The 10,731-nt window shown below is 34.5% G+C and overlaps 1 protein-coding gene across 1 annotated transcript; it reads right to left on the bottom strand.

Moving 5' to 3' along the window:
* Window positions 1–2,284: 2,284 nt before the first annotated feature.
* On the bottom strand, window positions 2,285–10,417 carry MCM5 (Minichromosome maintenance (MCM2/3/5) family protein). Its single transcript, XM_028233115.2, has 18 exons — window positions 9,983–10,417; window positions 9,466–9,609; window positions 9,199–9,378; window positions 9,014–9,112; window positions 8,752–8,888; window positions 8,538–8,643; window positions 7,898–8,032; window positions 7,723–7,800; window positions 7,380–7,484; window positions 7,138–7,229; window positions 6,911–7,043; window positions 6,683–6,778; window positions 6,206–6,297; window positions 6,041–6,131; window positions 5,555–5,664; window positions 3,332–3,461; window positions 3,133–3,234; window positions 2,285–2,600 (listed from the first exon to the last, which is right to left on the bottom strand). The coding sequence occupies exons 1-18, from the start codon at window positions 10,274–10,276 to the stop codon at window positions 2,517–2,519; spliced, it is 2,208 nt and encodes a 735-aa protein (XP_028088916.1). The 5' UTR covers window positions 10,277–10,417; the 3' UTR covers window positions 2,285–2,516.
* Between the last annotated feature and the right edge of the window lie 314 nt (window positions 10,418–10,731).

Genomic DNA, 10,731 nt, shown 5'->3' on the forward strand with positions numbered 1-10,731 from the left:
TAAATTTCTTTTGTTGAATTTGGACAACCCAATCCTAACACTTTATGATAAACTTGAGTTTAAGGTTGGGAAAATTAGTTGAGGCTATGAGTTGGGCTCAAAAAAATTCCTCTACACTTTAGACTAACCAAATTAAGACTTGTGTTTCAATCAAGTAAGATCAGTTACATGAATCCCTTTAATCTTTTATGCAGTTGGTCCCAAAGCCATATAATAGATTACTCGACACTCTAGACTAAGCTTAGGTATACTTTAAACTAAGTTTGGACATATTCTCAACCTGACTATCCTACCATATATAAATAAAATGGTAGTCGCTACCAAAGTAAATATAATAGTTGATTTTGGGTGACCGCTCGAGCGGTTATTTGGTCGCTCGAGCAGAGATTTACAACTCCCAATATCTCGCAGGTTTGGAAGAGAGACCGCTCGAGCGAAGGAATGGTCGCTTGAGCATAAAATGTGAGCTCCAAGTATTTTCACTGTAGCTCTGCAAAACATCTAAGACCTTACGTTTATTGCTCGAGCGGTGGAAAGTTCGCTCGAGCGGTCCCTTTGTATTTTTAGCACTTTGCTCGAGCAATGGAAAATTCGCTCGATCGGTCTGTTCGGAACAGTAGAGTTATATTGCGATCCAAACACTTTTCTAACACATTTCTTTCACCCTCATTCTCTCTCTAACAGCCCTCTTTCCAAAACCGTAGCTAGAAAATCCTAGATTTCATCTAGTAATAGCAAGCATCAATCTTTGAGCCTTCATTAAAGTTATTGTTCGCATCAAGAGCTCCGTTTTGAACCGATTGGATCGTGCTATTTCGAAAGTTTATTGAGTGGATCTTCATCTCTCTTCTTACAATCGTTGAGGTAGGAATACATTTACCTTTGTATATTTATACTTTGGTTAAAATGTGTGTGAATCTTAAGGTGTATGGAACTATTGGAATGGATGATGTATGTGTATATATATAGGTTTTGTGTTGATGAAGTGGTTGTATGAAATTGATGATGGGTTGTGTAATCAATTATGAAATAGTGAGTAAATACACATGAATTAAGGAAAATAAATACTTAGACAGGAAAGCCCCAAATTTTCGTATGTAACCCTACGAGTTGTTCTTGATTTTGACTTAATGGAAAGTTGATAAGTAAAATTGGAGAATCCTTGTAATTACTTGTGTTGTGTTTGAAATGCTAATGTTTTGGAATGTGTTTGAGGTGCCCACTTGCCTGGTTCGTGGAAGGACGACGAATGTGAGAATGTGTTTGAAGTGCCCACTTGCTTAGTTCGCGTGAGGGTTACGAATGTAGGGATGTTGTAAGGTGTCCACTAGCCCATTCGTGCGAAAACGACGAAAGTGGAAGGTTTGAGGTGTCCACTGGCCATCGGTGTGGGAACGGAAAAAAGTGGAGATTGGATGTTAAATTGTGCGTTGTGTAATATCTTTTAAAACAATGAAAATTCATAGGCATTGATATAGGTCATGCATATTTAAATCAAATATTTATATACTTGGTTAAAGTTATGCTTTACTGCACAATTACTCATTATAACATTTCAAAAAATGAAGAGCCTCAAAATTGTCAACGAAGAAGAAGAAAAGACTACCTCTTTTCAAAATCTAAAATTTGTGAACTAAAAGTTGAAATGTAACTGTGAAACTCCTTTCTTCTTTTAATTTGAGTTTTGTATTTTTTATTTTTTTTTTAAATATCTCAAGTAATTATTTTGTAACTTACTCTAACTAACTAAACTGAGATCTATATAATTTTTGTAAAGTCTGTAGTTCAATAAGAAAGAGAAACATATGAATGGAATTACGTGATGCGTGTGTGGAGCATGTTCTTGTAATTGTTCAATGGTATATATATATATATATATATGGGGTGTTACAGTAAAATTCTCTGCAATAATTTTGTTATACTAGTTTAAGTAAATAGTTCAAGCTCAAGACACAAGCAGTTAAGATTCAAGTAAATGGTTTAAGCTCATTTTCAAAAACAAAAAAAAGGTTTAAGCTCAAAACACAATTATTTTTGCAATAATCTTGATCATTGCAAGAAAGTATTATAGAGAATCCTATTCCATCCCAGGGGATATTCTTGGAGAGTTGGATTTTGAGAGGTTTCATGTCTATAGTGATTCTTGATTCATAATTTGCATGGATAATGAATAATTAACTCGAACTCAATCATGTAATTCCTACAATAGTAGGGGAGTTGCAGACTAACTGGAATAATAGAGGACCACTAATTATACATGCAACTTGAAACTTGACCAATGCAATTCTCAAACTTTAATTTTTCTCTAATTTCAAATTTGGAGTCCACCAGAAATTACTCTAAAAGTGGCCCCTTGTGCATCACTGAATGGCATTCATATCATTACAAATGGAAGTCAGTGCTCATTTAAAAAAAGAAACAAAAAACATTGAAGCTGCAAATAGATGCTTCTTCCCACCCAATGTAGAGGCACTATAACTTAAAATCATTGCATTGTTAGAGGTTAATACAAAACATTACGCTTTACGAACAATAACGCGCCTTTCTCGCTTGTATTCAACCTCATCTCTCTGATGCATGATTAGTAGAGCTCTTCTAACCTGCCAAATGTGAAAACTATTATCATTAAAAAACAATTGTGTGCACCAATATACAATTGGAAGCCAAGAGGCATTAGCTATAAAAATTGCCATTATCTTTCTAGTGCCATATTCCTTTACTATTGTACTTTTTGCAGGAAGGAGTATAAGCATTAGAATATCAGGCCAAGAAAGAGTAACGGATTGAAAATGGATGGTAGAACAGATTCATTCATGTGTATGAAGCATTTATTCCTTACAATCAGTGGGTAGAAAATTTAGTCGAAGGGAACAACATTAATCATGAAATTGGAATTTTTTTCATAATCAACAATGAAAAAATGATATAAACTATTTAAGCTAATAATAAACACAAATGTAAATACTTATTAATGAAGAGAGAACTATGATACTTAATTGTCCATATATGTATGCACATAAAGTTATGAGGGGAAGTTTGAAAAATTTTCCTAAACTAGTAAAAATATAATTTTTCATATTTTGAGGGGAATCCGCCCCTCCTAGATCTAGCTTTAGATCTGCCACTACTTACAATCGATTCATTCATCCCCATCCTGCTAAGATCATCAATCAATCGTCTCTCTGATATGTGGCTTCCAATGCCCATTCTTCTCTTTATTTGGGTTTCTGCTTGCTGTTCATGAAAACAAACATGTAGAATTGTTTCACTACTCCGAGCTAGGAAATTATGGAAAGTGAAGAATGAACCAAGTCGTGTTTCTAATGCAAACCTTTATCTCATTTGCCATCTCAGGAGTAAGATTTATGTGCTGATTGATTCCTGACCTTGCTGCATCCATAGTGGCATTGTTGAAAAGCCTGATAGCTTCTATTACATGGTTATCATTTGCAACATGGGACCTAAATTATAGTGCACAAAGAAAATATTAAATGGCAAACTCACATTCTAATCAAACAAAAAGGAGAAATGAACAAAAAAATGACTGTTAAATACACCCAATTGAAAGACAATTTGTTTCAATAGTACGTAGTACGTTATTAGCAGCTGTAATTATTTTTTGGTGGGAACCTATTTAAGAGTAATTATCTTATAATCTTACTGAACCCAGAGGAAATGGGTGGATTCCTGAATCAGTGAAAATGTTTGGCATCATTCAAGAGAATTCCCAAGAATAAGATCAAATAAAAGGAACACCAATCATATGAAAGTATCTTAATATTTAGTAAAAACTCAAAAAGTGTATGGCAGGCTTGTGTTTCACATAGTTGTCAAATCGGGATTCGTATCGTGAATCGAAATGGTCTCGTACTGAATCGTGAATCGAATCGAATCGTGAATCGTAAAGATTCGGTCACTTCTTCTAAATTATTTAAAAACATATATTTACACATTTAGATGTTAAATATATCTTATGAATATAAAATATTTAGACTTAAATTAATAAAAATGTTATTTTGAATGATAATCACGTAATTTAATAAGTAAGAAATTAACAAACGTTCCTATGTAAGATCACCATCTTACATTTTTTTTTCTTTTTTAGATATTTCTTATCAACTATTCTTAATAAAAATAATAACCAAATAGACAAATTATCAATTTTTAAAGTAGCAATAATTAACAACGATATTGATATTTGGATAATAAGCATACATACTTTTCTAAGTAACAGTGAGCAAATAATAAGAAAGAATCATTTAGAATCTTTTTTTTTTAAAGCCTAAAATATTTTAAAAAGTATAACTGACCTCATACAATATTTAATTTAATAAAATAGCAATAGATAATTCATAGTATAATTTTAATCTTAAACATCTTTAGAAGGTGTATTACAATTTTTTAAAGGAAAAAAAAAAATGAGAAGAAAGGTTAAAAATGTGTTAGGTCTGACTAAATCTAATTGGATTCTATTAAAAACTTCATGATTACTAAAATAACAACAAATCATGTATATATGCTGGTTATTTTGATATTAAATGCTATTAGAAGTTGCATTATGTCATTTTTACTAAAAAGATGGAGGAAAAATAGAGTCGAAAATATGTCGGACACAATAATTTTAAAAATTGCATGAATCCTAAAAAGTGAATCGAATCGTGAATCAATTGTGAATGGTGTGATTCACTAAAGATTCACTTCCAAAATAGATTCACCCTTAGATTCGTATCGATTTTGCAAAAATTACGAATCGAATCGTGAATCGAATCGCGAATCGTAAGATTCTGATAACAGAGGTGTTTCACATAAAGCTTCACAAAAATCATTATCAAGAATGCAGCTATTAATGAAAATGAGATCATCACCTCAACTAATGGCATAGAACAAAGTCGTTCTAAAAAAAATCGTTGCAATTTTTTACCAACAGTTGTGAGACAGTTGCCACTCCCTATGATGACCCAAGATAATGAGTACAATATATTTGAGATTTGAGGATATGTAAAAGTACAATGCAGCATTCAGTGTCTATAGACATCCACAATACCAATCCTTAAGGGATATGATTTAGGTGAGGTCATATGCCTCTGTAATTAGCCTATAAATATACTTTTCTGATAAGCCTGAAGTCAGAAACCCAGCCCCTCATGGTCCCCCAACACTCCAATAAACCGCATGTAAGTAGTTGGGTAGTAGTTGGCTACTGGAACAATCAACAGTAATTCAAAAGACAGATTACTGAAACAGGATGCTAAAGCTTTCAGAGTCATTTTTCCTATAGTTGTTCTTATGGACCCTATTATCAAATCATCGAAAATTTTGAATTCTGCATTCTAATTATTCTACAACTGTAATAGATTTTTTGAATTGCTTACCTGGCAAGAACCAACAAATGCTTGTGCATATAAATTGTATTTCCAAGCATAATTTCAATAACACAGAATTCACACGACTAATGTTCTTAGAGGCATTTTAGTATAAGCACTGAATCAGGGTTCCAAGTAATATTTTGAATCACAGATAAGTGCAAAAGTTAGTATCCTCTCTGTTAACTTACAGTGTCATTTTTGCAAGTGCTTCACTCAACCTTACTATAGCTTCCAGCTGCCTCACGGTAATTGGTATTGCAGCTACCTCTCCAGTTTCATTTGACTGTCGCCTCATGTCCTACAAGGAGCAGCATTGTAGAAGAAAATGAATGAGAAAATAAAAAACTGAATCTGTGTGTGTTCGTCTGTTCCATACATATTTAGAATAACATTACCAAACAGAAACCATGTGGCACATGAACCCCTAATTATTAAATTGGGACCTAACTGGATATCAGAATGCTTAACTACATCGATGGTAATAAAATCAATCTGGATAGCCAAACTGCTTAGGGTTTTGACAAGTTATTGTTGGCCTCCAGATTTCCCTAATTTTCCATTTCAAACTATTGCAGAAGAATTGAAATGTTTCTGGTGTCAAGTTCATTGATTTATACCACAAGAGCTTCTTGAATTGTTTAATTTTCTATTTACCATAGCAGTCGAAAGGATACCTGTCTAATTTTAACATAACTCTCCTGCAACATTGTGGCTGCAGAATCTGACAGACGGGGGTGGCATTCAGTTCGACAGTATTGTATATACCTGCAAACATGTAGTTCAATTGATTCAGCATTTAACCATTATTTGACAGAACCACATCTGGAAAAGATTGACACCTTTTCAGCCAGTTATATTCTTTAGACGTTTTAGTGTCACCCATGGTTGCACCGGCAGAGGCATGGAGTTTGATTATATGACTAGCTATACTCTGTAAAAGGGAAAACATTCCAATTAGTTGCTACACATTAGGGGCATTAGCAGCCTAATGATATAAAACAGCTCCATTTTCAAATGGGATTGTATTCCACATGAGCTTTATCAGTTAATGAATTATCATTTATGAGTAGATATTTAAAAATATAAAATTGAAAATACTCGGATCTTTGACTATCCTTTTAGCAGAAATTTTGATTTTGCAAAATACTCCAAACCAAAGCATAAGTTCTACGTTAGTGCAAAGGGTAACAAAAGGAAATTGATCTTTTAGATAAAGATATTTTACTTAACAAACACAATCAACGTAATAAATTATTTCACTTCTTTGTATGCGTCCAAATGAGACACAACAATAGCTAAACAAGGATAATCAGTACCTTGTCTTGACTGTACATCCTAATATCTTTCACAATGAAGATTAGATCAAATCTTGAAAGAATTGTAGTCTGCAAATCAATGTTGTCTTGAGCAGTCTGGAACATAAATCAATCCTGTTAGTTGCTTAGTTTATAATATAAGAACAACAAATTATAAATAAAAAATAAAAAAGAAAAAAGGATGAAGAAATACAAAAATATATATATTAAAAACAGAAAACAGTAGACCTTGAGATCATCGTAACGCCCTGATGGAGGATTAGCTGCTGCAAGCACAGATGTTCTAGAATTGAGAACAGTCGTTATTCCTGCTTTGGCAATTGAAATGGTTTGCTGCTCCATGGCTTCATGAATAGCAACTCTAGACCACATGTATGTAAACCTTTCAGAATTTTCACAACCAGATATATATAAATAAAAAAGGTTCATCAAGACCTAAATTTAGTCTATATTACCTGTCTTCTGGTCTCATTTTGTCAAATTCATCAATACAGACAACACCTCCATCTGCCAAAACCATAGCCCCTCCTTCCAAGTAAAATTCGCGCTGAGTAGTGTTAAAGAATGTGCTTACAAGTCAGATAAATTTTTATCTTGAAGTAAATGGAAGATTTCATTCATCAAAATGATCTCCACGTAATAATAAGAATTACAAATACAATATCTGCATATATTCCAAACAAGATCATGAACTTACAGAGCTGCTGTCTCGAATTACGGAAGCAGTAAGACCAGCAGCTGATGAGCCTTTTCCAGAAGTATATACAGCTATTGGAGCTGTCTTCTCCACAAACTTGAGAAACTTCACAGTAAAATAATTATAAATTAGTAACTTATTTTTTGTCATAATGAAAACAACAGCATGAATTCTCTTAAAGCTTACATGAGATTTTTTAACCAAAACTAAACAAAATGGTTTTGAACCAGAACAGGGAATTTTCACATAGAAATGGTGATGGAAAAGACCGTAGTAATGAGCCCTTTATGTGATTTTTATGGAATACCTAACTCACAGGAAGCTCAAGAAATGCTAAACTGACCTGTGATTTAGCAGTAGATGGATCTCCCAAAAGCAACACATTTATATCACCTCTTAACCTCACACCATCTGGTAAAGTCTGCACAAGTAGGAAAATTGATGATATAATGCACAAGTAAGGTTCATGTTATCAATTATACTGCATCAATTTTTTAAGAGAAAGGTTCATGATATACCTTCCTTGATCCTCCAAACAAAAGACAAGCCACAGCTTTCTTCACATCATCATGGCCAAGGATAGATGGAGCAATCTTGGAGCATATGTTTTGATATGCATTTCCTTCTGAGGCAAATTTTTTTATTTCTTCTATCTGCAGACAACAAAATTATGTTAAAAAGAAAGTAATATAGAATATCAAAAGACAAGCACATAGAACTTAAATTTTTCTACAGCGAATATTTCTCTGTAAATATTGAAAACTTTGCACAAGTTGCAAGGGGCTCCGGGATCTCCATTAATGACAAAAATAAGCCTAGGCAGCGAAGAAACTAACAAAAACTTCGACTGCTTTTACAGCATTATTGACCTGATATGAAAGGACCTGCTTATTTATTTACCCTTCTGGTTACATTTTTTTCACAAATGATGCACTGGAAATTGAGGTCCACTACATTCTTCAGCCTCACAAATTGCAAATTTATCACTATATGGTACAATTCCCACAAAAAAGTGACCCACAACTAGAGCATAGCTCACATACTGGAAAAATTTGACATGGAAATACATAAACCAACAACCGTGAGAAACACATGCTATTGGAAAACATTTTAATTATTAATAACCTGCAATTCTAATTCAGATAATTTGACAAATACCTCTTCTGCTGTGAAGTTTGCCGGACACCGGGAGTCAGCCTCATTAGCTTCTTCTATTCCTACAACCCTTATATAAGGTTGTCTAATTGCAACTGCCCCTTTGTGGCTGCATAAGAGCCCAAATGTGAGAAAATAACATCCAAATAGTCGAAGCAATGAAGATGTAAGTCTCCAAAGTCATCAAACATTCAATCATGAAGTTAAAGAGTCTTACGACGTGGATGAATTAGCAGCTTGAAAGATACTATAAATCCCCATTATGGTCAATCTTGTACCAGGTACAATTGTTTGAACAAGATGACGATCGACAGAAAGAAGCATATTCCTTGGTAGCTCACCAGTAGGGACATCCTTACATTTCCCAAACCAAAGAGATTACAAGCAAATAATGATAATAAAGAAAACATACCAGGGAAAAAAAAAACAACATTAATTCAATTTCAAACTCCTCTTTTGGTGAAGCAAGAGTCTCTCACCTCAGGATTTTCCTGCAACTTCAGGGTCTGTTGATCAACATACTTGCTTTTATCTGGAACCACAATCCAGGGATCAATCGGACACGGTTCTTCCCCAGGCTACAAAAATTGCCAATCATTCATATTGTTTCAAATAATAATTCAGACAACAGGTCAACAACAACATATTATGCAATAGAGAAAACCTGAGCTATATGATCACATGATCGCGGCACAATTGCCCCGCCAAGCCCTGGACGACATGGAACAGTCTTCACATTCTTACAATTCTTACACAACAAAGTCACATAAGTCGCCTTTGCCTTAGTCCTCGATGCAGCAATAGTAATCCCAGATATCTTAACCAGTTTCGATATATATGGCGCCTACCCATCAACCAAATAAACCTTCATTTCAATACCCAAAAGACCAAAACTTTGAAATGAACTAGAAGATTCAATTAACCTACTAACCCCAAGAGATCTCATCGACACCGGATCCTCATCAGAATTCAGCAAAATCTGCACCTCCCCAGTCTCTGGTTCCTCCATTTCTCCGGTCTCTCCAGCAACTTTCGATCTCAAACTGGCCAGAACTTCAGCTGCCGCAGTTTCAAACTAATACCAATCCACAACAAAGTCCCATAATTCAAACATTGTATAACAGAAACCTAACAAATGATATCTATACTATTATATAAAGCCTGAGTTGGTGTAGACTGTCATTTTTTTGGTTTTTTCAAAATACCCTTGCCTAATGTAACTGCTCAGATCAAAATTTGTAAATTCTTGCAGTTTTAACAGTGCACACACCACTAGCATACATATATATATACACACACACAAAGACATGAATCTGAGATGAGATTTACAAAAACAAGGGCAGGTTATCCACAATAATGTCTCAAAATTCAATCAATTAACAATAATATAATTATGTATATACAAGTTTAGATCTGTATAAATGTATTTATGGTGAGATTTGAAATACCAGGGGAAGATAATCGGCGGGGGAGTTGCGAAGCAGTTCGTCGAGATTGTCGTATTTGCAGAGATCAGCGAGATCGACTTGGAGGAATTTAGGGTTTTGAACGAGGCTTTCTCTGTAGAGGAAGACATTGGGATGGTCTTTGCGTGCGTAGCTTCGTATGAACTCTTTGAATTTGCGGAGGATGGTGTGGCGGCTCGCCGCCTGCTCTGGATCTCCGCCGCCGCCACCGCCGCCGCCGCGGGGGAACTGCGCTTGGTCGCTGTAGAAGATGGCCCCCTCGTCCCAACCAGACATCTTCACTTCTCTCTCTCTCTCTCTCTCTAAGTCGCACTGGGAATGGACTTTTCTCTCTCTTGCTGGCTCTCTTTCTGTATCTCTAATGGGTTTTTGGCGGGAAGAATATGGCGGGAAATAGTGGGGGTGTGGTGTGGGCTATATTTGTGTACATCTCCCTCAATTGAGTTCCTGTCTTATTTTGGGTGTTTGGGAGGAAGGTTTTTTAGTTTTTTTTTGGCTAAAATAGTATTAAAAGATAAAATAGGTTAAAATAGTCAATAAGATAAAATGTTATATCAAATTCATAATTATTTTATTTTTTCTCTCACAAATATCACATCTAATTACAAAAAAAGCCTCCTAAAATAGGTAAAAATTAAAATAACCTACTAAAATAGTAACTTCCCAAACACCCACATTGTATAATTGAGGCCTCGTTTGGAAAGTAATTATTTTAGTCAAAATGTTAAAAA

This window comes from Camellia sinensis, chromosome 4 (assembly GCF_055761805.1).
Source record: "Camellia sinensis isolate YWXY chromosome 4, ASM5576180v1, whole genome shotgun sequence".
NCBI lineage: Eukaryota > Viridiplantae > Streptophyta > Magnoliopsida > Ericales > Theaceae > Camellia > Camellia sinensis.

What these genes read in the sequence shown, in the direction of transcription:
- MCM5 (XM_028233115.2), bottom strand. Translation starts at nt 10,276, where the DNA reads ATGTCTGGTTGGGACGAGGGGGCCATCTTCTACAGCGACCAAGCGCAG. An exon ending in CATCTACTGCTAAATCACAG is followed by an intron (nt 7,485 to 7,722) that starts GTCAGTTTAGCA and finishes TTTACTGTGAAG; the next exon opens with TTTCTCAAGTTTGTGGAGAA. An exon ending in GGATGTACAGTCAAGACAAG is followed by an intron (nt 6,298 to 6,682) that starts GTACTGATTATC and finishes TCCCTTTTACAG; the next exon opens with AGTATAGCTAGTCATATAAT.